This window comes from Carassius gibelio, chromosome B21, assembly GCF_023724105.1.
Source record: "Carassius gibelio isolate Cgi1373 ecotype wild population from Czech Republic chromosome B21, carGib1.2-hapl.c, whole genome shotgun sequence".
NCBI classification, from domain to species: Eukaryota; Metazoa; Chordata; class Actinopteri; order Cypriniformes; family Cyprinidae; genus Carassius; species Carassius gibelio.
Genome location: NC_068416.1, coordinates 24,634,111 through 24,661,793, shown reverse-complemented (window position 1 = coordinate 24,661,793; position 27,683 = coordinate 24,634,111). Strand labels below are relative to the sequence as shown.

The following is a 27,683-nucleotide window of genomic DNA, read 5'->3' as shown; positions in this document are numbered from 1 at the left end:
AAATGCATGCAATTTATGGAATACTAATTTAATAATTAATGAAATTATTCTCATGTTTTTATTGAATATAATACTGACATTGTGTGCCATATTCAGGTTTGCACCCTCATTTTTATTCTTGTAATTTTTTGGCCATGTTTACAGCCCAAATAATTCCTCAAATAAATCATGTGCTGAAACAACACAGGCAGTGTGTGCAAATAAATGCCTGGACACAGTTGAGTGAGTGATTTTTCTCTCAGATGTAGAATGTACAAATACTGCAGGTTCAGACGTCTAAAAATATCTGCACATCAAAAGCAGAACAAACACGTTCGCAAACATGAGCTTTTCACACACTTGTGTTCTTTCTATATTGGCTTCTCCCTCTCCCGTCCTCACTGAACTTTGGACCTTCACATGATGGTCTCACACACACACACACATACACACATACACACACATCAGATAACGTTTAGACGTATTTGTTTAAAGTTGAGATGAATGAAGTGAAGGCTGACTGAAGCGTGATTGTTGGATGACTGGATTGATGAGCGGCTTTTATTAATCTGTATATTGTTCTGTGAGTGTGTGTTCTCTCTGTTTTTAAATCCACTTCCTGGAGATGTCTTGCCATTTCCTGCCTGATCAGCTGTACAGGAAGTTGTTGGCATTTATCTATAATCTAACAAGTGTGAGATACGGGTCAGATTTTCCCTTCTGAAAAAACAAACACATGCAAACCCAGAAGCGCAGTGCCTGTCTTATTCATGCTCCTGTGTGTGATTTATTAGTGCAAGGTCTTTCAAAGAATTCAAACGGGGGAAAAATGTCACTTTGAAACGACTTTCTTTCACAGTTATAGTCATATTATAGTCAAATATACTGTCACTCACATAAACAGATTAGAAAGTGAATCACGATGTAGTCATTTATTGGTGTTATTTATTGTAGTATTTATTAATATTTTGAATTTGCTTTTATTTTTTCAATTTTTCTTTTAATTTTATCGTTTCAATAATTTTGTTGCGTGCTTTTGCCATTTTTAGTTGTTTATTTTTTTAAATATTCCTATTAAGGTTGAATAAATTTTTATTTTAGCTTGACATTTTAGTACTTTAACTTATTTATTTCACTTGTAGCTGCCAAATGTAACAATTGTAATTTTCATTTAAGTTTAAAGTTGTTTTTTTACGTAAAACTTTTCTTAATTTTTTTCAAATTTAGTTTTTAATTAATTTAATTTAAAATTTAGCATTTTAATATATATTGAATTCAATTTAAATTCTCATTTAGTTTAATAATGATATTTTCAGTTTTATTTTAATTTTAGTCATTTATTTGCTTCAGTTTATTTCAATTATTTCATTTTTAAATGTATGTAATGGTTTTGAATTTTTATTTTTTAATTTCTTATTTTGTTTATAAAAATATCCACGACACCACATCACATTGTGTCAGTTATTATTTGCATGAAGTAGAATTTGAAGCATCGAAGATGGCCAACTCTCATTAAAAATGTATGACCTATGGTTGCTTTTTTGCTGCAGTTCATTGAAACCCAGGAGTGTTTTGGCTTCCCTCAGATTGATTACACACTGACAGTTCAACAGTAGCACATTTACTACATCCACACCGCAGAAGTTACCAAAGCAGTGATTATTGGTCTCTTTTTATCTGGTTATCTGTATATGACTGCCATCTATTTTTAGGCTTTAATGTATAAGCTGTCATTCTGATCTGTATGTATGTGTATGTGTGTGTGTGTTTGTGTTTGTAATCGTGTGATCTTTTGGTGTGTGTGTGTGTGTGTGTGCAGGTCATCACACCGTCTACATTGGAGTTCATGTGCCTAAGAGTTACCGTCGCCGTCGACGACACAGACGACGATCCAATCACAAAGAGAGGAGAGAGCGACTGATGGAAAACGCCAGCGACAGATCAGACACCGAGACTGCAGACGATCCATCCTCCAGCATTCTCAAACCTCTCAGTGAGTCCCAGAGGAACACAAACCTTCACTGCTGCAGGCCTGTGGGATCAATATGATGCAAACACAACAAAACCCAATAATTACTTTAGTAAAACTAGTAAATAAAAAGAAATTGTCAATAATTATTATTATTAATATTACTTAAAAATTTAAACACATGAATGTGTTTCAGTATATATTATTTAGATTATTATAATTTAGTATATATTATAATTTTCAAGTGTTTGTATATTATTTTAGTATTTGCTGAATTAATTTAAATTAATAATATAATTATAGTATATTATAGTTAAAAAAAAAAAAAAAAAAAATATATATATATATATATATATATATATATATATATATATATATTATATAAAACTATAATTATATTATTCATTTTAATTAATTCAGCAAATACTATACACACACACATACATATATATTATGATATATAAAAAATAATATATATATATATATATATATATATATATATATATATATATATATATAATTTATATATCATAATATTATATATATTTTATTTATATGTATTTTAATTATATAATTCAAAAAAATATTAGACATTAATATTAATTAAAATGAATAATATAATTATAGTAAAAAAGAAAAAACAAAGATTCATCCTGGCAACAGATGGTTAAAAACAAACATCCATTTTTGCACATCAAGTCTGAATTGACTTAAATGATTATATTATTAAAATAATATTATAAATGATTAAATTATTACTTCAGAAGACTAGTCATGCTTTCAGTCATGTTGACTACTCTAATTACATCTTACAGTACTTTTTAGGATTTGCTGTAGGATTAAGGATATACCCCCTAAAACATCAGCTCAGATGTTTCATTCTGCATTTCACAAAAGAAATAAAAAGAATCTGCGAGTCATTCTTGATGTCTCACATGAGAACCTTCAGAGATATTTCCCAGGCCTTTAACACAGAGCGATCCATGATGTTCTGGAGATTCAGCCGAGAGCGAGAATGAGATAAAGTGGCGCTCACAGCCTCAGTTAAAGGTCTTTGTGTGTGCTAATCTCTGCTAATCAGTGACACGGCTGAGAAGGCAAAGCATCGAGCTAAACAAGTGCATAGTCACCTTTATCTGTGCGTATCCTCAGTGAACCCGCTCCACCTCTCCGTCTCTCTCTCTGACTGTCAATCCCGAGAGAATCACACACTTCACACTTCTCACATCAACAGTATGAACGGCTTCTCATTGCCTGGATTTGTGCCTGGATTTAGCATTAACGGGCAGCTGATCGCAGCAGTGCCTCTAGTTTGAGTACATGCTGCTGGTATAATGGCTCATTTTAGCCGCTTGTTAACTTTTAGCCCAGGTTAGGAGGCACGGAGCCAGACGTGGGCCAATGGGATGTTCTTACACTCTCCTTTGTGTACAACACAGTCTTATTTTCTCCAGAGGGGCCGTTTCAGGCCACGGGGGGGAGGAAAACAATCATCCAGCTTTGGCTAGTTTATCTTAGATTAGCTGAGCGTGCTGCAAATGTGCTAAAATGCACAGAGAGACAAAGGCAGAGCATGTTAAAAAGCAGTTGATATGTTAAAATGACAGTGTCCAGTGTAAAATCTGGCTTTTTTTTTCTTATTTAATATGATTTTATTTATTTTTTATTAAAGTGCAATGTCATAATAGTGATTATTATGATTGTTTTGACTGAAAGGTCGCTGCACTGGAGCTCATAAGCAAATATCTCTCTATAAATGTCATAAAGTTGCTTATTAGTTCTAGAAATAGTGCGTCATAATAAGTGTTTCTTTGTCATTGTAATGTTTCTCTGTTTAAAATGTATTTTTAAACAAGCCCTTAATAGACACAAGTATCACAGAACATTCTAAGAAAAAGTATTTTTAGTTTATATTGTTTGATGTCACAACAGAAGTTTTCAATTGAAATTCTGAGATTGACAAACACATAGACAGTTTTCAGAAATTCGTAATTATATCTATATTAATATTACCCATATTTATTATTCTTTATATATATATATATGTATTTGATAAAAATTACAGGAAAGTCAGTATGCATATCAAATCAGTAATATTGTTAAATATTACTACAAACCAAAATAACTGTCTTCTATTTGAATATATTGTAAAACGTAATTTATTCCTGTGATTAAAGCTGTATTTTCAGCATCATTCCTCCAGTCTTCAGTGTCACATGATCCTTCAGAAATCATTCTAATATACTGATTTACTGCTCAAGTAACATGTTTTATTTATTATTATTATTATTATTATTATTATTATTATTATTAATGTTAAACAGTTTTGCTGCTTCATATTTTTGTGGAAATTGTGTTTCAGGATCCTTTGATGAATCGGAAGTTAAAAAGAACAGCATTTATCTGCAATAGAAATCTTTTGTAATATTGTAAATGTCGCTTTTTATCAATCAAATGTATCCTGGCTAAATAAAAGTAATAATTTCTTTTAAAATGTACAGTATTAGGATTTAGTATATATTTAGAAGTACAGAGAAGAAGACTAATGAATGGGTTGATATGTGTGTCATCCTGTCCCTACATGCCTTTACTGTGACCTGAGGCCAAATTGAAAGCATGCACATCTGCACACATGCATGGCGTGCATTGATACACATGTCCCAGTACAGCCTTTGAGATTTTGAATCAAAATATTCAGTCAGTAACTGTGTTGCAATGCATCCGAGAGATTTCCACATGAACTGACTTCCCTAACTGGCAGTCTGTCCGAGAGGCCTTCAGACGTAGACAAAAATCTCATCATTATCTCAAAAATCTTGCCTTAAACCTTTTGTTTGTTCTAGTTTTACCTTTAAAAGACCTAGTCTTTGTGATGTGAAAGTGTACACATTTAGAAAAGGTGTGGCGCTACTTAAACATTATGACAAACAGTATTCAACACTGTGGTTATGAGAAGCGCTGACAGGCTCTTTTATTACGAATAAAAACTAGGCTTCCTCATGCAGACACTTTCACATATGAAAACTTCCCTGTGAAATTCAGATGCAGATCTAAGTCTGTTGGTCCAGGAAAAAAGTCTCACTTACTGACCACTTTTGGGTTGCAACACACTGGATATTTACAAGAAAGCTCATTCATCTTGATGTTACATAACTCCTGTGAAGGAACAAACCTGTCATTTCTATTACAGTCGCACTTTACGCAGACAGAGCGCTATTGTCATCTGGCATGTTCCTGTTATTGTATCTATTGTTTGATTATAATAGCTAGTGTTTTTAGGCCTCTCTCACCCCTGGTTTGTTGTTTCCCCGTCAGTTTCTCCGGCTGCAGAGAGGATCCGCTTTATTTTGGGGGAAGAAGACAGCGGTCCTCCTCCGCCGCAGCTCTTCACCGAACTCGACGAGCTTCTGGCCGTCGACGGTCAAGAGATGGAGTGGAAGGAAACAGCCAGGTAAAGTGTAAAAACACACATTAAGAGAATTGGAAGATTAGATACCGAAGCAGTTTAATTCCTATCAATGTTGTATTTTATTCTCATCATTGCCACAAGAGGTGCCACAGTGGGTATTAAAGGAATCATGACATAAGAAATAAAAATTGGCATTTAAGAGGTCTTTGTACCATTAAAACATCCTGCAAGTTTCATATCTTAAAACATCCTCCTCATTAAAAACGAAGCATTTATTTTAATAAGGCATCAAAAATGGCTTGCTTGGATATTTTGGGATTTTTGTCACCACACAGGCGAATATATTTGCTTATGACCGCCTCCAGAGCAAGAAACCAACCAATAGTTATACATCCTCTCACCATAAGCCCCGCCCACTGGCATTAAACCAATGTATTCATGCATTTTTACTTTTGATATGAAACAAAGTAGCAGATTTCGTGTTTTAGGAGAGCGTGGACAAGCTTTAACTTTTATAAAGGATATCTCTTTTGGTTTGAGACACGAACAGCTCGTAACACTCCAAAGAGAAAAAAAGCTTGAAATTGCATCATATGACCCCTTTAAAATCATAAAAACAACTTATGAGACAAATTCAGTTTCTGCTCGAAAGCAGCTTTAAAAGGGAAACGAGTCATTATTCAGTTTGAGTCAGTTCAGTGTTGATTCAGTTCAGTAGTGTAGATTCATTCATTATGAACAAATTCGGTTCAGCCTTTAGCAGCTCTCCTGAAGACAATCGTGTCGTTATTGAGTTCCAGTCAGTTCAGTGTTCATTCGATTCAGATCAGCATCAACTATGAACAAATTTGATTCAGCAGAAGACAAAACTCCTCATTCAGTTCAGTTCCCGCAAAATAATTTCCAGATTTCAGCTGGATTTTAACTGTTCTGTCCTCAGCCGAACATCTAGGTCAGAAACACGCGCTTGAAAGGGTGAGACCTCTCGTCCAGGCTCTGCTAAAACAACAGAAGTATTCAACACTCGCGTCATTTACCAGGTGCTCATGACTTTAGTGTGCCACTTGACTGTTCTTAGGATTTCACTCATAGACTCACGAATGCTATTAGATAAGCTTTTGGGCTCCAGAAGAAGGGTCACGCAGAAAACGGCAACAAATAACACAAAAGAACAATGCATCTGGACTAAAGGAGATTTTCATTATGACATTTAAACTGACATTTCACAACTATTTTGACGTGGAAATCACATGGGTGATTTTTTTTTTTGTTGATTATTTTATTTCTTATTTTATTGTATTTATTTTATTTTGTTTTAGATAAGTAACCAGTGCACATTTAGTCATGATTTATTGATTTATTTAAACTAAAATTCACTTATTGAGGCAAACAATAGTTTGATGGGGATAAAAACTCACATGGATGGATTCTCCTTTATTTATTTAGATAAATGTGATTAATAATGTGAATCTCGTTTTATTTAAGCTACACAGACACACAAATATGACAAATTAAAGTGCAAATACAGTATGAAATAAAAAAAATATTTTGAATTATTTAAGCACATACAGTCAATAGCAGGTTATTGGGTTTAGTTCACTTCATCAAGTGTTGTGGACACAAATTGTTGTGCTCCTTTAATACAGCGACTCTTATATACTGTTTCTTTCTTTAGATTTGCATGTTCCAGATTTACATGTTAAGAGCTACATGGATCATGTTAAAATGAAACCATTTGCAAACAAAGAGCCCAGTGTTTTAATGTGTGTGTGTGTGTGTGTGTGTGTGTGGATGCACAAAGCCAGTGTTCCCAAAGATCCCATGGGTCTCTGGGTTCACCTGAGTCTCAGGTAACAAATCAAAACTGCAGGCCGCAGTGTGTGTGTGTGTGTGTGTATGTATCACTTTTGTCTCGGATATCATACCCACGCTTGGCTAAACTCAGCTCAGCTCCCTTTCTGCACAAGATTACAGAGCTCTAAAGGATATCTGTGTGCTTGGATATCATTGGTCTAAGACGGATGCTCGCTCAAGCAGACATGAGTAAACTGATAACAGGGCAGCAGAGCTTTAAGAAGGTTTGAATCACTTTCAATATTATTTTACATCAGAAAGCTTTCAGTTAGTTGGCAGAATGATAACACAAGGTCTTCATAATATGGTCTTGCAAGCATAAAATACATTATTAAACAGTACCGTGGCAGTACCATGGTACAGAGATGGTCAAAAGTTTTGAGTCAGTAAGATTAGTTAATGTTTTTGAAAAAAGTCTATTTTGCTCACCAAGGCTGCATTTCAAAAATACAGTAAAATCAGTAATATTGTGAAATATCAATATAATACTTTTCTGTTTTAATATATTTAAAAATGTAATTTATTTGTGTGATTCAAAGCTGTATTTTCAGCATCATTCCTCCAGTCTTCAGTGTCACATGATCCTTCAAAAATCATTCTATGTTGATTTTCAATAAACATTTCAATTTAAATATTGTGGAAAACGGCTCTATATTTTTTGTATTTGTTTTTCAGTTTCTTTGATAAAAAGATACAAAAATCTATTCATTTAATCAATTTAATGCATCTTCACTGAATAAAAGTATATTATTTCAAAAAGTATAAAAAAAAAAAAACCTGATTTCATATCATATTAATTTTATGATATAGACACAGAAGCATGGTTTTATCATAGAACATGCCCAAAACATGGTCATTTTTGCATGTACCGCGGTAAACCCATGTTGCATGCCCAAAATACATTCATTTGGCTGACGTTTTTATTCAAAGCAACTTACAATTGCTATATATGTCAGAGGTCACACACCTCTGGTGCAACTAGGGGTAAGTGTCTTGCTCAGGGACACATTGGTGTCTCAAAGTGGATTTGAACCTGGGACTCTCACACCAAAGGCATGTGTCTTATCCACTGTGCCAACACCACCCCAAAATCATGGTATAATGATCGTAAATGTCATTATAATGGTACATGGCATGCCCAAAAAGTGAACTGACATCAGTGCTCTTAATATTATTAATTTATATACTTTCAGTACATTTAAGCGTGTTGTGTTGTGTTCTTCTCAGATGGATAAAGTTTGAGGAGAAGGTGGAGAAGGGGGGAGAACGGTGGAGTAAACCTCATGTAGCCACTCTGTCTCTTCACTCACTCTTCCAGCTGAAAAACTGCATCGAGAAAGGAACAATCAAGCTGGACATGGAGGCCAACTCACTTCAGCAGATCGTCGGTAAAACTGCACTTCAGCACTCTTAGAGATAAAGCTTCTTTGAGGATGTTTTATGGGCTGTATAGGCTTCTTTAGAGGTTAAAAAAGATCTTCAGGTCAGTGTTTTGGTTTCTGGGTTCCTTAGATAGGTTTTGTGGGTTTTAAAAAAAGGCCTTCTATGGTTCAACAATGATTCACCCTTTCTTTCACAAATAAAAAAAGTTCCTAAATCAGATCAGAAATGTTTTGACTACTACAATAAACATGTTTTAACCATGTTTATACAAAAATATAACCATATAATTTGCAGTTAAAGCGTATTGAAATGTAAAATATGTTACAAATATAAAAGTAAGTGGGTAAAATTACCCATTTTACTCTTAGTAATTTAATAACTTAATAAATTGCATAATTTAAAAGTTCAGTTTAGAAGTATCGGTATCAAGGATACTGGCCTTCAGAAGTATCGGTATCGTATAGAAAAATAAATAAGTGATTTCTCTACCCACCCATCCCTACAGAGAACAACTTACTTTAGGATGCTTTTTCAAGGTTAGATGTACCTTTGAAGTCGAGAGAAGTTTTGTTGCAGGTAAACTAAAATTACATTGCTCTGTGATGCTCCTTCTTTTTTCACATTCATAAGTGACATCGTCTTTGTATTTCAATGCGCTTACGTGCAGATGTAACTGTTATTTGATTACCATCTATTTAAAATGTAACTATAACGAAATACAGTCACTCATATTAAAGCAATAAATCCTAAGAAGCTGTGGTTTACTGTGAATTTATAACAGCTAAGGAGCGTTGTTATGCACAACGCGAAGGCCCGGCTTCACTGTGCTTATTGCTTTTATAAAACGGTTATTTGATATACATAGTAAGGTTTCATGAAATAAAACCGAGCAAATGAAGAGTAATGATATCAATAAACAGCGAAGAAAACAGTTGTGGTTCTAACAAAGTGGTTGCCGAGCAACACACAGAAGTAAACATTCCGCTTTGAACATGGATCAACCAATCAGAATCAAGGACCGGAATTCTCAGTTTTATCATTTGTATTTTAAAAGCGTAATGACTTTGCATGTATTTGGTAACTCCCCAGCCCTGCAGTACACACATGCTGAAATGTGTCTCTGTGTTTCAGAAATGATCACTGACAGTCAGATTGAGAGCGGGCAGCTGAAGGCCGATCTGAAGGAGATGGTCATGTACACTCTGCTGCGGAAACATCGGCACCAGACGAAGAAGTCCAACCTGCGTTCGCTGGCAGACATCGGCAAAAGCGTGTCGAGCGCGAGTCGTCTGTTCAGCAACCAGGAGAACGGTAACACAGCTGCCACATTAAACCTCTCTCTTACACTCTATCGCTTTCCTCATCTCTCCTCTTGCTTTCACCACCAGCGTCTATCAGCTCCATCCATCAGCAGCGTCTCTCGCACATTGCAAAATCTGGCAATACTTTGATGCTTCAAGCTCACAAGTGCTCAAATGTGCTGATGAGATGCAGTTGGTTTTTATGTTTTTTGCAGCAATCAAACCTCAGACCCTCCCAGGAAAGACTAGAAACCTCTAGAAAGCTCCAGACGTGTAAAAGTGCTCAAGATGTTTTGGTTTCTGAAATACCTGATAGAGTCTTCTTCTGAATAAAAGTAACTTGTTGATACTTTAGTACCAATCTAATCATGTTTCTCTCAGTTTTAGAAAGTAGAAGAAAAACTTAAATTGAACATGAAATCAAAAATCGAGCCTTTTGTCTTCGCTGGTTCACACAGTTCAAAGAAAAACATGTTTGTTATCATAATCTTTCATCGAAAACTGCTTCTGAAATGACTTACCTTTTCTGCTGACATCATCAAAGCCTTTTTTTTAGCCCCTCCCCCAGCATATGTATGCTTTTTTTCTTATTGTTTTACATGGAAAATCATCTCACTGTAAAAGCAAAATGTGTCTTGTTTTGACTTTAATGTTAAAGAAATAGAAACTAGTTCTAGAAATGTAGCGTGACGAGATCTGATGTTTTCATAATACTATAGCTTTTTCTAGAAACAAGGTATTTGTCGTAATGCTAAAAGGCTATTTTTAATGTGCTGCACATGCAAGTGTACAGTTAAACAAGCAGAGGGGATCATCAAATGCGCTTTCATGCAGCCATTGGCATTTGAAATCTTTATTTAATTTATTTTAGGAAATCAATTGTTTCGGATTTTTCATATATATTAACTACTCTCATTTTATTTTATAAAATAATGAATAATTAAATTCACATGTATAAATTATTAAACTTTTTAACTACTAAATTAAATCTTCAGCGATTTGTATAAATTTTTTTGTGTGTGTGTGAAATATAAATAAAATGTAAATATGAATACAAAAAAGTGATTTCTTTAGAAAAATATAAAAAAAATTACATTTTTAATTTTTTTTCAAAACTTCTAATTAAAGAATAATTCATAATTATTTAATTGTTTAACTACTAAATTAAATTATACTACTTCAACTTTATTTTCTATTTTCTATTGATTTAACTAACTATATTGTTTTTAGTGAAACATAAATAAAAAAAATTTTTTTTACAATTTATGTCTTATTCTACATTTTTAGTGTTAAATTAAATGATATTTAATTAATAAATAAATTATTATTTTCATTTGATTTGATTTTATATATACTTAAATCGATTTTATATACAATTGAAGTAATTTATATAAATTATTGTGTATATATAATATGAATAATAATAATATATACATTTGTTATTTGTCCACACACACACACACACACACACACACACACACACACATATATACAGTAGCTCAGATTGAAAGCAGCCGTTTCAAAGCTTCCTCAACACTGGTTTCTTCTGTTTTATAAATAATCCATTCTTTCAGAAATTTTGCTGTGCCTTCTTTTCAAACTCTGCTTGGTTTTCTTAAATGTTGTCTATTTTCATTTTTATTCAGTGCTCCAACTGAATTCTGAATCACTCTGAACCAGATTTGTACTCTATTTGTACTTTATTTCTTTGGTCTAATGCTTTCTTTTCTCTCTTCCCTGTCTCTCGTCCTTCCTGCGTGTCTTGATTGACATGCATGCGCCCTGTCTTCCTGTGTGTGTGTGTGTGTGTGAAGCGCGCAGTTCTATCGATCACTCTGTGCCTTGCTTTGCCACCCTTGACCCTGACGAGCAAATTCAGATGCAGAGAAGCAACAGCATGGGACTTCTCTGTAAGTCTGTAGCTGAGGATTCAGACTGACTCATGCTAGATTTGCGCATCTGTGAGTTAAGAGATGAAGAAATATACTGTAATCTGGTTCTGTTTGAAAGATCAGCTCGTCCACTTTATTTCTGCAGATAAGGAACGAAATGAATAATGTTGTGTGTGCAGAATATTGTAAACTTTTTAAAGTAAAAGCTACCTTAAACTTTAGTTTAAAAATAGTAAGTAGTGATTATGGTGAAACACATGAGTATGTTATTTATTTTGATAATCTCTTAATAAACCACTGCATTAAAGGGTTACATGTAATAAAGGTTTAATGTAACCTGTCAAACAAGTTACTAAATGAATCTTTTGTTATCTAGATATACAAAAGGACTTTTATGTGAGACTCTTGGGCCTCTTTGTTTTTAAGAGTGTTTTAGCAGGTGATCAGTGTTTGACCTTTGACCTTGTGTGACCTCTGCAGGTAGTCCGACCACGGCTCATCGTAACCTGACCTCCAACAGCCTGAACGATCTCTCAGACAAACCTGAGAAAGACCAGGTACTGTGAAGTGTGTTTCTGTGCTAATAGAAGTGTGTGAACAGTTTTGACACATGTAGAAAAGTATATGTTCAATCTGCAAGAAGAAGAATATTGGGCCAGACTGAAACTTATGAAAATGTCTAGGTGACAGAAAAAAAAAAAAAGATATATATATAATTTTATATATATACATATAATAGATAAACTTACAGTAACTTAAAATAAAAAACATTTTTCTTTTGAGTTTTATATTAATCACATTCTTTTTAATGGTTATTCTCATTAGATTCTCTTTTGTAATGTTTTTTATTTATTTATTATTATTTAAATCAGCAAATATTACCATGATGTATAAATACCTGACAATGTAATAAAATAATATATAGTTAGGTAAATTAGAGGATTTTCCATGATATTTTGTTATTTGGCTAAAGACATATTTCTTAAATATATTTTCAATAATAACACCTATAATAATGATCTTTAATTTAATACACACACATATAAAACTAAAATATATGTGCTTCGTAATTCAATGATTTAATAATGCATTTTTATTTAAAATATTATTATTATTTAATTAAAATTATAACAATTATTCTATAATTTTAATTTAACCTATATTAATAATAATTGAAGCATTTAAAACAAATCTAAAAATAATTAATTTTTTGCATTGCACCAATGAGAATTAGGGGGAAGTGTGCTTAATCACCATGAAAGTAATGTTTTAATGGTTTTAAAATAGGCAGTTTTGTGGTATTTTGAAGATATATATATATACAGCCAGGTGTGTTTTTAACAGCTTTTGTGAGATTCTCCCACCAAGCGTTCATTAGAGACAGGTTTGATGTCTGTTTCTCCTGGGTGTGACGTCTCTAGGACAGGAATGAGTGCAAAAGGACAAAAGAAACTCTCTTTCAAACACAGTAGCACTCAATTGAAACTCAGTGGCTGTCTTTCACACAAGGCCGCTGTCGTCAGTTGCGTCAATATTTGTGGATTAGCGGAAGAGCTTTGTCAATCGTGTGTGTTATTCACACTACTGCTGTAATTATACTGATAACCTCGAATGAAAATCAGCCAAACCTCAAACACTGCACACACACAAGGTCTCTTTTGTGTCTGTGTGTGTTCAAGCTGTGTGTCATCCCAGAGATGAGAGTTAATGAAGTGTTTTTGTTTGTGCAAGTTTTGAGCTTGTTTCTTTCCACGCTGCTTAAGTCTTATCAGACTTAGGAGTACACTGAAATATGACCTCAAATATCATCTCATGAAGAAATATATTGGTTCTTTTGATAAATTCTTTATTAAAAAAAAAAAAATCTAAGAAGATTTTAATATGGATCAGAGATATAACACATAATATACAGTGAGATACGCTGAACAACTTTGTGCTTCCATTGTAAATGTATTGCTTTCAATACACTTTCCATTTATGCAAAATTATTTATTTCCTGTGGTAACTGACTGCATGCAACAAAAATATTAAAAACAAGTGCTTTAAAAACAAGAGCCAGGAAAAGTGTTGTGATTGTTAGCCAAAACATTTAACTAAATTATTTAAAATATATATTGATTGATATAAAGCAGAGATAATGCAAATAAATATAAATATTAGATGGAAAACATTGAATTAAAATGAAATAACTGAAATTGAATAAGGTGAAGTGTTAAAATTACTAAACTTTTAATGAAGTAGAAATAGAGAAGTTTGAGAGAAACAGAAACTAATCAAAAATATCGAATACACATAAAAAATGTACTAAAAATGAAAAAATAAACTTGAAAATATTAAATAAAAATAATTCAAAATGTTTAATTCATTTTTAATATTTTATAAAATATTTATTTCTGTTTTCTGTTTATTTATAATTAATATAAATAATATAAACAAAATTAATATAGTGAAAAACCTTTTTTTTTAATCTCTCCAGTTGAATAATAAATTCATGAAGAAAATTCCCCGTGATGCAGAGGCGTCAAACGTACTGGTCGGCGAGGTGGACTTTCTGGACGCTCCCTTCGTGGCGTTTGTGCGTCTCCAGCAGGCCGTCATGTTAGGAGGTCTCACTGAGGTCCCTGTGCCCACACGGTAACACACTCACTGCGAATTACAGGAATAATTCACCTAAAACTGAAAAACTGCTGGAAAGAACAGATTTGGAGAAATGTAGTATTTCATCACTTGCTCACCAGTGGATCGTCTGCAGTGAATGGGTGCCGTCAGAATGAGAGTCCAAACAGCTGATAAAAACATTACAATAATCCACACCACTCCAGTCCAGTGATGCAATACTACATTTCTCAAAATCTAATGAAGAAACAAACTCCTCCACATCTTGGATGGCCTGAGGATGTTAAATTTTTTTTTTTGCAAATTCAGATTTTTTGGTGAACTCTTTCTTTAAAGCTGTGCCATTCATAATTCCATAACTTGAAATAGTAATAACAAGGTCTATTTGTATTTGTAGGTTCCTTTTTATTTTGCTGGGGCCCAAAGGAAAGGCCAAGTCATACCGTGAGATCGGACGTGCCATCGCCACGCTCATGTCTGATGAGGTGAGGTTATGTGCATGCTAATGTAATCTGTAGGTGATTTCAGCTGAACTGTGACCTGACGCTGTGTGCTTTGTGCTCCTGCAGGTGTTTCATGACATAGCTTATAAAGCGAAAGACCGTGGAGACCTGCTGGCAGGCATTGATGAGTTCCTGGATGAAGTCATCGTGCTTCCTCCAGGGGAATGGGACCCTGACATCAGGATCGAACCTCCTAAATCCATCCCGTCTGCAGATAAACGGTACCACACCGCCCTGCATCATATACGATTAATGAAATCCAATGTTGTTGCTTACTCATTTTGATTCCAAAAATAGTGTGTGTTTTACTCAAGCATGTCACTCTATTCACAAAATATGATGCATTTTGAAGCATTTTTGATTTTGGCTGTCATTTGTGAGGTAAAAAAGTTTTTTTTAGTTGTTAGTTTAATAAGTGCATTAAAGCTGATATGTATATATAATTAAAATATTTTTTTTGTGATGCAAAGTTTTTATTGGTGTTTTTGAATCAGCATCATCAAATTAGGTAATATTTAGATGAAAACCAATGAAACTTTGTGTGTGTTTAGTAAAAACAATATTGCCGGAGGTGAAGGTGTTCAGATGAACGGCGGTGCTCCTTATGACGGGAGTCCAGCAGGCGGCGGTGGCCACGCGGCCGGTGATGAACTCAAATTTACCGGCAAGTAAGTATATAAACACACACTGATACATGTTCATGAACACTTGCTTTAACAGGTAACACAGTTAACTTGAGTTTATACTGGCCTTTGTTATTTCTTCACTGTGAAAAGTGCAGAACATTGCAGTTATTGTATTTACACATCATTCAGAAGTCTTGAGATTTAAGAAATTTTAATGTTTTTAAAAAGAGTCGTCTCTGCTCACCGAGGCTGCATTTATTTGCTCAAAAATCCAATAAAAACAGTAAAATTGTGAAATATTATTAAAATTCAAAATAACCCTTTTCTGTTTGAATAGATTTTGAAATGTAATTTATTCCTGTGATCAAAGCTGTATTTTCAGCATCATTACTCCAGTCACATGATCCTTCAGAAATCATTCTACTATGATTTGCTGCTCAAGGAACATTTCTGATTGGTGTCAGTGTTGAAAACAATCTCTTTCTCTTGTAGGTTTTGCGGCGGTCTCATTCTGGACGTCAAGAGGAAGCTCCCGTTTTATGCGAGTGACTTTTACGACGCTATCAACATACAGTCTCTGTCTGCCATCTTGTTCATTTACCTGGGAACCGTCACAAACGCCATCACCTTCGGAGGACTGCTGGGAGACGCCACCGAAAACATGCAGGTTCGACACTTTTCTGAGTGTCTTATTGCTGGTTTGGCTGAGCTCGGTTTATTCAGGAGCTCGATCGGTTGTGTCCACAGCTCTGGGGATTTAAAGGCCACAGATAACTGTTTGGTTATTAAACATGTCGCGTCAAATATATGTCATGTGTTTCCTAGATCGGCTGTTTGGAACCAGATCTACATGTTGGGATTTGATCTCTGCTATACTGAGAGTGACTTTTCTTCCAACAACTGTGTGTATAAATAGTGTCAGGATTGTGCGTTGTACTTTCAGACATGTGCGGTGACTGCAGTTTGCGCATATATATTTAGCAGTGCATGTATATGGCGCAGGCTAAGGAGGATCAGCTATAAATAGCCTCAGATTACACACAAGCACACACACACACATATATAAAAAAACACAAATACACTTCAGAAATATCCCTTTAAAGGAAACCTTCTCCTGACCTCTGCCCTTCACCTCGAAAGCCAGTCTCAGATATGCAAATTAACGTTTTAGATGCAGATTGCATGTCGGTGTATTGATATTTTTTGCCTCATAAGTTTAGAAAACCTTGAAGATAACTTGTGTTTGGAGGTAAATATGTGAACAAGTGAGATACATAAACAGATCTGAATGCAGAACAGTTTGAATGTGCTGTGATGGGCCTTTGTAAGTCGATGGGATTTTTAAAAACATTACTGTTTATCAGTTATAAAAACTCAAATATCAAAAAATTTTAACCAACAATAATGTATTTATTTATTATTAATTAACAGTAATTATTAAATGTATTATTATTATTTATTTACTTTTTAAATATTGTTATTGTATGTTTGAATAATAATAACTATTAATAATTCTTTCACCATCCAACTGAAGGCTGAATATAATTTTTATGATTTGTTATTCAATGATTCATTGAATGAATGATAAACAACAAACATTATATAATAGTAATAATAACAGTAACAGCATTTTTTTGCTATTACGAATAATTTATTATTAGTATTATTATTATTAAGTATTTATTATTATTATTATTATTATTATTATTATTGTTATTGTTATTGTTATTATTGTTATTGTTATTGTTATTGTTATTGTTATTATTATTATTATTAAAAATGCTGAATTATTATTATTATTATTATTAAATATGCATTATTATTATTATTATTATAAATTAAAATTAATAATCACAGTTACTAATTCATTCACCCTCCAACTATACTCTGTTTGTAATTTTAATGGTTGATTGTTCATTAAATTATTGCATCAGTAAACAACAACGACAAGAATAATTAATGTATTTTTATAATATTATTATGCAATTTATAATTTTTATTAGTAGTTGTATTTGTATTATTATTATTATTATTTTTTTATTAAATTATTGATTAATAATAATAATAATAATAATAATAATAATAATAATAATAATAATAATAATGCATTATATTATTAAAAAAGTCAATTATAATAGGGTTTAGATGTAATGTTAATATGAAATGATTTTCCAAATGAATTGTTTTACAGGTGTTTTACTCATATTTCTGAATTCTGCATGGGATTGTGTTGTGTTTTAGGGTGGAAGGAAAAGTCCATGAACTTAACAGAAAATGTCTTGACAGAAAAAAATGTGTGTTGTTTTTCCATGGATTGTTTTCTTACTGTGTATGAGTGACACACTGAAGTATAATAGTTCGAGGTTTGTTTAAATCTGACTACTTTACAGTATGAGCAGATGCAGCAGTGATGCTTGTGTGAGAAAACTCCAGTGGTTTGTGCTGGAAACCAGCGTTTGTCCGGATAAACTCTTTCAGGTTCTACTGTGAGGCAGAAATGTGCTTTTGAAGAAACCGTGGCCGTCAAATCTGCTTTCCTGCAGACTTGTCTTCACACACACTCCCGTCGCTGTAGTTTCTCCTCTTGATGTCAGTGTTGTTGTCCGTCTGTGCAGGGTGTGTTGGAGAGTTTTGTGGGGACGGCGTTGACAGGTGCTGTGTTCTGTCTGTTTGCGGGACAGCCTCTCACTATCCTGAGCAGCACCGGACCCGTGCTCGTCTTTGAGAGACTGCTCTTTAACTTCAGCAAGTGAGTGTCACATACACACAGACACATACTCAAACATTGTTTGAATATATTAGTTATCATTATAATTACTATATTATTATTAATAATTATAATGGCTGCATTTTTACAGTGGGAAAAAGAAAATAAATCTTTAATAAATGTTTGCATTAATAATAAAACAAAAAAATAGGAATATTTGTTTTTGTGTATCGTTAATAATAATAATTAATTTACTCAAGTGTATTGTTTTTTAAATATAGAAAAATAGTACATAATAAAAAAAAATTATTATATTTGTAAAATATATTTATATATTATATTATATATTATTTACTTGGGAAATTAATTAATTTATTATTATTATTAATCCATTAGTCACCCTGCAGTCAGCTGTTCATCATATATATATCTAGGTTTTTAAATGTATACATTTTTATTTTATTTTAATTGTTCAGTGCAGCTTGATTTATTAATTGTTTATATGATTCAGTCAGATTTTATAGCACATTATCCGTTTCTCATTTAATTCAGAGACTTCTGTAGTGATGTGTCATATTTAGTTTGAATCCCAGGATCTCTTGAAGCTGTGTGTCATCTGAGGCACAAAAAGTGATCCGGAATCAAGATACATATTCGTTTTTTAAACTGTTTCCGCCAAGGTCTTGTCTCTCTCTCTTTCTCTGTCTGTCTCTCTCTCTATCTCTCTCTCTGTGTGCATGAATACATTTCTCTGTCTCTCTGTGAGGCTTCAGGTTTCTCTATTTATGTTCCATTATGAATAATTGAGTCAGATTTCATGTCTGCTTCTGCTGACGTGTATCAGTTCAGCTTCACTGAGGGTTTCCATCTAAAAAACTGAGTCTAGATTTATGGATTATCATATATTAGATGAATCAGATGTTGCATGCTAACATGATTAGTTCTTTCTGATCAAAAAAAGAGTCTGGATTCAGACTTAGACACAAGAAACATAAGAGAAGAGTCATTTGGAAATTAATACAAAAACATACATCATAAATGTATGTGCATGCTTACATTTTTAATTAAAAATGTATAATAATGAATGGTAAAATAAATTATTATTATTATTAAATTTAATTAAAATAAGTAAAAATACTAAATAAATAAATACACACACACACACACATATACACACACACACTATGTGTATAATTCTTAGAATAACACATTGTATATATATTTAATTCTTACAAATATTTATATTTAAAGTATGCATATATTAGTGTTATTTAAATATATGCAATATTTAAAATGTAATTAAAAATGTAAATATATATATTTTATAATAGATATATTTTAATGAGTTGGGAGATTTAAAAAGGAGATTAAAAATTGCTTTCAGTTTAGAGCATTGCATTATGGGATTAGTGGCACATAAATGCTCTGGCTATGTATTAAATATTTTGAATAAAAGAGAAGCCCATCCAGGTGATCCATGCAAAAAGACAAAAATGTACATACCCAGTATGCATAATGCATGCAAATCTGTTTCAGAACCAGAGGAGAGTATTTCAAACACATTGCTAATCTTTTTTCTTCTCATCCTCTGATTGGTTGATTGTTTTCCTGTCTGTTTTTGATTGGTTCAGGGATAATGATTTCGACTATCTGGAGTTCCGGCTGTGGATCGGTCTGTGGTCTGCTTTCTTGTGTCTGGTGCTGGTGGCCACAGACGCCAGTTTCCTGGTGCAGTACTTCACCCGCTTCACAGAGGAAGGGTTTTCTGCTCTCATCAGCTTCATCTTCATCTATGACGCCTTTAAGAAGATGCTCAAACTGGCTCACCATCATCCAATCAACTCCGACTTCAGCATGGACCTGGTCACACAGTACGGATGCCACTGCACTCCTCCGGACGGTGAGACACTGATCGCTCAGAGAGAAAGTGTGTGTGCATGAGACTGAGACCAAACACTAAAATAATCAGAATTGAGCTTATCATTTACATTTTTATTAAAGTTATTATTATTAATAATATAATAATGATATATTTACATCATTGCTTGTTTTCAGAGAAATTATATTAATATTTAAAAGTTTTTCTTTATTGAATTTTTTACATTTTCTATTTTTCTCTCAATTATGCAGAGGATTTCAGTTATTTTAGCCTTTTTTTTTTACATTTCTTTCATAATTTTTTTTTAGCAATGATGTGATTTTTGTGAATTTTTCTACATGCTATTTATTTATTTATTTATTTTTATATTTTTGTAATAATAATTATAATGATAAAGAAACATAAATAAATGTTTTCAAAGAAACAGAGAAAAATCTTTTTTACTCTATTAACAAATGGTTATTTTTTATTATATTTTATAATTTACATTTTTTTATTATTATTATACATGCTTTTTTCTTTCTTTCTTTCTTATTGTCTCATTAATTTATTTATTTTTATAAATATAATAAAATACTAATAGTTACATATTAACATTGACACTTGTTTTCAGAGAAAATATTATAATATTTAATCGTTTTTTTTACCCTATTGACAAAGTGTTACTTTGAATTTTAGACATTTTCTTTTTGTTTTGCACACGACTTGTATATGTTTATTAGAAATCATGAAGAAATACTGATCAAGAAAATGAGTGAGAGAGAAACTGACATTTAACATCAGGTTTAAAATAAAACTTATCTTATATTTTGTGTCTTTGATTCAAAAGGCAACATTTCAGCTGAGTATATGGAGAAAATGGAGGCTCTGATGAACAGCACTGGACAGGTTTGTGTTGATCATTATTCGATTATTACAATACTCACAAAGCATCAGTACATTTAGATCAGTCAAAAGAATGACCAGTTAATGCACAGATACAACACATATGATATTAAAACCGACTGAACAGTTTTTTGTTGATATGAATGAGCACATTTGTTGATGTTTGTGTCTGCGCAGCACCATCTGAACGCGACCTGGGCCTCTCTGACTCGCTCTGAGTGTTTGGAGTGGGGCGGTCAGCTGCTGGGACCGGCGTGTCAATTCGTCCCTGATATCACACTGATGTCCTTCATCCTGTTCTTCGGCACATACACCTGCTCCATGGGTCTGAAGAAGTTCAAAACCAGCCAGTTTTTCCCAACTACGGTACACAAACACACACACGTCATCAGCACTCATTAATGAGGATCTAAATTGGCTTATGCTTTACTCATGAGGATATTCCTCCTCACAGGACTAGGAAACCCTACACACACCCACACCCACACTCACACACACACACACACACATACATACACAGAGAGACTTTAAGCTTCGATCTGAAACTCATTGCTTCTGAATTAAAGCTGTATTTTGGTTTGGCAGCTGTAATGGAAAATAGTCCATCACTGATCCGTCCAAAAATGCTGTAGCATATTACCAATCTGCACTCATTAAAACATCATAAATCTCTGTTAATCTCCACTAATTAGAGATTAGGTTTAAAGATTATAGTTTTCACTTTCGATTCTGGTATTTATAGTGTATTTTAGTCAATGATCTGTGATGTTTTTGATGATTTAGTATTAAATTTATTAATGCAACATACAGTTTACTTATGAACTTTTTTATTGTTGAGTTTAGTTGAGTTGAGTTTATTTCAGTTGTTGAGTTGAGTTTAGTTGAGTTAAATTGAGTTGAGTTGATTTGAGTTGAGTTTAGTTGATTTGAGCTGAGTTTATTTGAGTAGAGTTGATTTCAGTTGTTGAGTTTGAGTTGAGTTTAGTTGAGTTCAATTGAGTTGAGTTGATTTGAGTTTAATTTATTTTAGTTCAGTTGATTTCATTTGCTGAGTTTGAGTTGAGTTGATTTCAGTTGTTGAGTTTGAGCTGCGTTGATTTGAGTTTAGTTGATTTGAGTTCAGTTGAATTCAATTGTTGAGTTTGAGTTATTTTGAGTTGATTTGAGTTGAGTTTATTTGAGTTGAGTTCAATTGATTTAAGTTGAGTTTAGTTGAGTTAAGTTCAACTGAGTTGAGTTTATTTGAGTTGAGTTGATTTCAGTTCAGTTGATTTCAGTTGTTGAGTTTGAGTTCAGTTGATTTGAGTTGAGTTTGAGTTGTTGAGTTTAGTTGATTTGATTTGAGTTGATTTGAATTGAGTTAAGTTGATTTGAGTTGTTGAGTTTATCTGAGTCTATTTAAGTTGAGTTTAGTTGAGTTGAGTTTATTTCAGTTGTTGAGTTGAGTTGAGTTGCGTTTATATGAGTTGAGTTGAGTTGAGTTGATTTGAGTTGAGTTGAGTTGATTTGAGTTCAGTTGAGTTGATTTGAGTTCAGTAGATTTAAGTTGTTGAGTTTGAGTTCAGTAGATTTAAGTTGTTGAGTTTGAGTTCAGTAGATTTAAGTTGTTGAGTTTGAATTCAGTAGATTTAAGTTGTTGAGTTTGAGTTGAGTTGATTTAAGTTGATTTCAGTTGTTGAGTTTGAATTATTTTGATTTGATTTGATTTGATTTGAGCTTATTTGAGTTGTTGAGTTGAGTCTAATTGATTTTTAGTTGAGTTGAGTTGAGTTGATTTAAGATCAAGTGTTGTCCTGTTTTTACATTAAATATCTTGTTTTGCAAGGCTTTTTACAAAAAAAAAGAAAAATGTGAAAGAAATTGAGACCGCATCTAAAAAGTTCCACTTTCCCTTTATGCGTTTATTTTATAAATTATAACATAAAATTCTTATGCTGAAAACAACACAAAATACTAATAAAAATGTATAAATGTATTTCTAAAAAATTATTAAATAAACTAAATAAAATATGATGAAAAAGCCCCATGATATTTGACATCATCTGAACTGTTTGAACTGTCCATGTGAAGTCATATGCTGAATAGTTGTTTATATTTTACAGGTCCGCAAAATGATCAGTGACTTCGCCATTATTCTGGCCATTTTGATCTTCTGTGTTGTGGATGCGCTGGTCGGTGTGGATACACCCAAACTAATAGTGCCAAGTGAATTCAAGGTGTGTGTGTGTGTTGAATGTGTGTCTTTGTGAGGGCACTTCTATGTTACAGTAATCCTTTAATAATCATAAACCACTCACTGAATGTGTGTGCGTGTGTGTGTGTGTGTGTGCATGTGTGTATGTGCATGTGTGTGCATGTGTGTGCATGTGTTTGCATGTGTGTGCGTGTGTGCGTGTGTGTGTGTGTGTGTGTGTCACAAACAGACACAAGTCTACATGTACATCATGTGAGAATCCAGTGCTTGTATTGTTACTGCAAAATCTTTATTGGCACAAGCTGAATCAATATAACTTTCGTTAGTAATGCTAACAAACCATAATACATGATATAATATATAGCAGATCAATAGATAATTTAGTTTCAAATATAATTAGGATGCTCAAATTTCTATTTAAATGTAGATACTATAACTATATAACATGCATAAAGTATATAATCCTTGCTAATGAGAATGATTATAAAGTGATTTATTCATTTGCTAAATTAATAAATGTAAATATATTATGGGTGCAACGGTTCAACTGCCTCACAATGCGGTTTATGTTTAGGGAAAAAACTATAATGCCAAATAAAAATAATGAAAATAAGAACTTTTCAGTTTATTTCAATTTCTAATTATCCTGTATTTTTCTGCCCTAAATAGCCGACGAGTCCAAATCGTGGTTGGTTTGTTCCTCCGTTTGGAGGAAACCCGTGGTGGGTTTACCTGGCCTCGTTCTTACCTGCTCTTCTGGTCACCATCCTCGTCTTCATGGACCAGCAGATCACGGCGGTCATCGTCAACCGCAAGGAGCACAAGCTGAAGGTACAAACGGCTGATGTGATGTTACACAGGGGCTGCTGTGGAGTTTAATGAGGGATTACACCGCTGCACGCTTCAGTGGAGACGGGATTCAGATCTGTGCTTAATGTGGAGAACTGATCATTCACTTCAGGTAACGGGTGTTGTTTTTCTCCCTCTGAGCGCAGAAGGGAGCCGGGTATCACCTGGACCTGTTCTGGGTCGCCATTCTCTTGATCGTGTGTTCGTTCATGGGTCTGCCGTGGTACGTGGCAGCAACCGTCATCTCCATCGCACACATAGACTCCATCAAGATGGAAACTGAGACCTCCGCACCCGGGGAACAGCCCAAATTCCTTGGAGTCAGGTGAGGGGAAAAGTCCAAATGCATTGAAATCTTGAGGACAACCTAGTTAAAGTAACTCTCTCCACATTTTATTTTTATATTGAAAAAACGTGATTACAGCATCAAGAGGTTTGGCCGTCCTCACTAAAAAACAACCAATTAAACAATTTTAATATGCCATTATATGAAACAGCATTTTTGTCCAATGAGATCTCACTGTGGGCGGGGCTATGCAGCATAGTGTCAATAAATAAAACATCAACAACCAGCATAATGTGGAAAAGTCGACCTGTATGGAATTTTTTTTAATTATATTTTTTATATAGAACGTGGATGATATAGATCAGGGAACGTCAAATCTGGCCCACGAGATCCACTTTCCTGCAGAGTTTAGCTCTTACCCTAATCAAACACACCTGAGAATGCTAATCAGCGTCTTCAGGATCAATAGAAAATCACAGGTAGGTGAGTTTGATCAGGGTTGGAGCTAAACTCTGCAGCGCATTGACCCTCCACGACAAGATTTGAGGAACCCTGATATAGATTAAATAATGCATAAATCAGGGTTATTATAGTTAACTAAAACTAAAAGCATAAGAATGCATATTTGTTCATGTTAACATGTGTTTTGAATCAGTTCACACAGGAGTGTGGCTCATGCTTGTTTTCTTGATTGTTTCTCATGCAGGGAGCAGAGAGTCACAGGAACAATGGTGTTTATTTTGACGGGTCTGTCCGTCCTCATGGCCCCCATTCTGAAGGTTTGAGCTTTCATATTTATTAAACTCGCTCTATACTCTCTTTTTGCCTATTAAAACGTATCTTTCTCCGGGAGAATAAGAGTGAATGTTAAAGGGGGTTGTAATGTTTTTATAATTCATGTGTGTTTGCTTTGAGTTCATGTGTTCTACTAAAAGTTGACATAATATGATTCTTTTTTTTTTGCACATAAACATATTTATCCATTGCTTTCTCTTCTGGGAAAACAGACCACAAATATGTATGACTCATGACTCTGGCTTGTCACATAGCCGGATCATAATTCATATCTGTGATGCAAACAGATGAGTATTTAAGAAAATATCAGTTGTGTCTACAAAATATTTCTGAGGATATTTTAAGCAATTCTAATTTTTTTTCTTAAGTGAATTTAAATAGGGTCTATAAATATATAATAATTTAGGGCTTATATTTACTCAGCCCTGTATCCACAACTTCATTAAACTTGATAACTTAAAATCTTTTATGAAAAAAAGGTTAAAAGATATTATTGATAGGTACAGTGCTGTGATAATGTTTTTGCCCCCTTCCTGTTTTTTAATTTTATTTTTAATTTTCTTGCATGTTTGTGTGTGTGTGTGTGTGTGTGTGTGTGTGTGTATATATACATATGTATATAACAGATAACTCTGCTTTTAACAATTTAAAAACAATAATCATGTTTTTTCATTGTGCATTCCAATTAATCTGTCAAACTGCAGTTGGGTTATTTTGTTAAGATTAAAAATACCTATAAATACTGATAACTAACACAATAAAAACATAATAAAAATGAATAATTTTTGAAAATGTTAAACAACATTTATATAAATATTTATAATGTGCATTATGTATAAATGTTATCACAATAAATATCAATGCTAATTATTCAATAAATTAATTTGTCTAAATATTTGCCAATATATTTCTAAATATTGATATTTATATATATATATTTAATGTTTATAAAATGTTTATAAAGAAGTTAATTAAAATATGTAATTATTTATAATGTGTATTATTTATAAATATTTAGACATCAGTTCTTTATAAATATGATCTTTATTGTGGTATTACTATCACTTTACATTGGTACTGGCACAGTTCTTTTTTCTGTAGGTTGGTTCCTCCTAGGCACCATGATATAATTGTGATTAACATTAAACTATGGTATAACCTGTTTTTATACAGTCTATGGGTATAACTGTATACTTTTTTTTAGCAGTTAGTGCGGTTACTGCCCCCTAATGGACATTTACTTTGAAAAACATCACAGTTTGGTAAAGGATATTGATGTGTGAGTGGAAAAATCTCATACCAGGATGTAGAGACTTTCATTTCTGTGTGCTTTCTGTCATAACATCAATTCTTTTTTATTATAAGCTGTTTGCATTGCTCAAATCTCCTCCTTTGGAGGATATAATGTTGACAAGGTTGGATTTGGGGTGTGATTGGTGGATACTGCTTTTGTCTTTGTGTAACCTTTGATTCTGTATGTGTGTACAGTATTGTTCTGTGTGTTTGAAGACAAACTGAAGCGGTATTATTGATATAATACTGTAATACGGTGCATTTGGTTTGATCCCTGCAGTTCATCCCTATGCCCGTCCTGTACGGCGTGTTCCTCTACATGGGTGTTGCTTCTCTCAATGGTGTCCAGGTGAGTTCATGCATCTCAGTGAGTATCATGTTACTGTTCAACAGAAAGAGACCCTAATCTTCCGGACTACCTGATCTCCGCTGGAGCCTGGGAACCCGACCGATTCCAGAACATGATCTGAGTTCAGGAAAGTCGGGATAAATCAGGCGTATACAGGTGTAGAATGCCTGGACAAACCAAGAGCACTTCAGGACAGATTTGTGCCTTTGAATAATGGAGCTTGCTGTTAAACCATGATGCATAAGTCACCCGAACATGTAGTTTTAAATATATATATATATATTATATTTTTATACACTTTTTTTATAGAATACATATATTGCATATTATATATTTAAATAAGATAATTTTAAATATTAATTTTTTTTTATATGTTTAATTATAAACAGAAAGTTTTTTTAATCTGTGACAACAGGATATCTGCCTTTGAATAAACTGAATAATAATTTTTTTTGTGTGTGTGTCTGTAGTTTATGGATCGTCTCCAGCTCTTGTTGATGCCTGCAAAACACCAACCAGATCTGATCTACCTGAGACACGTACCGCTCAGACGGGTTCACTTGTTCACCTTCATACAGGTGTGTGTGTGTGTGTGTGTGTGTGCGCTCACATGCTCAGCCTCTTACAGGGCTCAGATCTATAGCTTCAGTGCTGTATATGCATGATGAATGTGTGTGTGTCTGTTCACAGGTGCTGTGTTTGGCTCTGCTGTGGGTGCTGAAGTCAACAGTAGCAGCCATCATATTTCCTGTGATGGTGAGTCAAAATACACTCAGTCTTACTGCACACAAAACTGGTTTATAATTTATACTTTTTTAGCATTAAAAGGCCTTTAGTATGAATTAGGTTGTGCTTAGCAAGTTTTTTTGTTATGCAATCTTTACTATTTTTTTTTATGACATAAAATTAATAAC

The 27,683-nt window shown here is 33.3% G+C and overlaps 1 protein-coding gene across 3 annotated transcripts in view; it reads left to right on the top strand.

The window, feature by feature from the left end:
* Window positions 1-27,683, top strand: part of slc4a4b (solute carrier family 4 member 4b) — a 44,832-nt gene that overhangs the window by 12,123 nt on the left and 5,026 nt on the right. For 2 of the 3 annotated variants that reach the window (XM_052587475.1, XM_052587474.1), the window contains exons 3-24: window positions 1,799-1,972; window positions 5,264-5,399; window positions 8,439-8,599; window positions 9,726-9,905; window positions 11,710-11,805; window positions 12,268-12,344; window positions 14,264-14,421; window positions 14,801-14,888; window positions 14,973-15,127; window positions 15,458-15,574; window positions 16,025-16,199; window positions 18,148-18,281; window positions 19,871-20,139; window positions 20,948-21,006; window positions 21,181-21,369; window positions 23,106-23,219; window positions 23,867-24,028; window positions 24,193-24,371; window positions 25,039-25,111; window positions 26,701-26,769; window positions 27,240-27,347; window positions 27,460-27,525. In XM_052587475.1, coding sequence (XP_052443435.1) covers window positions 1,799-1,972; window positions 5,264-5,399; window positions 8,439-8,599; window positions 9,726-9,905; window positions 11,710-11,805; window positions 12,268-12,344; window positions 14,264-14,421; window positions 14,801-14,888; window positions 14,973-15,127; window positions 15,458-15,574; window positions 16,025-16,199; window positions 18,148-18,281; window positions 19,871-20,139; window positions 20,948-21,006; window positions 21,181-21,369; window positions 23,106-23,219; window positions 23,867-24,028; window positions 24,193-24,371; window positions 25,039-25,111; window positions 26,701-26,769; window positions 27,240-27,347; window positions 27,460-27,525 — 2,939 coding nt within the window. The remainder of the gene's footprint in view (window positions 1-1,798; window positions 1,973-5,263; window positions 5,400-8,438; window positions 8,600-9,725; window positions 9,906-11,709; window positions 11,806-12,267; window positions 12,345-14,263; window positions 14,422-14,800; window positions 14,889-14,972; window positions 15,128-15,457; window positions 15,575-16,024; window positions 16,200-18,147; window positions 18,282-19,870; window positions 20,140-20,947; window positions 21,007-21,180; window positions 21,370-23,105; window positions 23,220-23,866; window positions 24,029-24,192; window positions 24,372-25,038; window positions 25,112-26,700; window positions 26,770-27,239; window positions 27,348-27,459; window positions 27,526-27,683) is intronic. The other variant, XM_052587476.1, reaches the window with a different exon arrangement.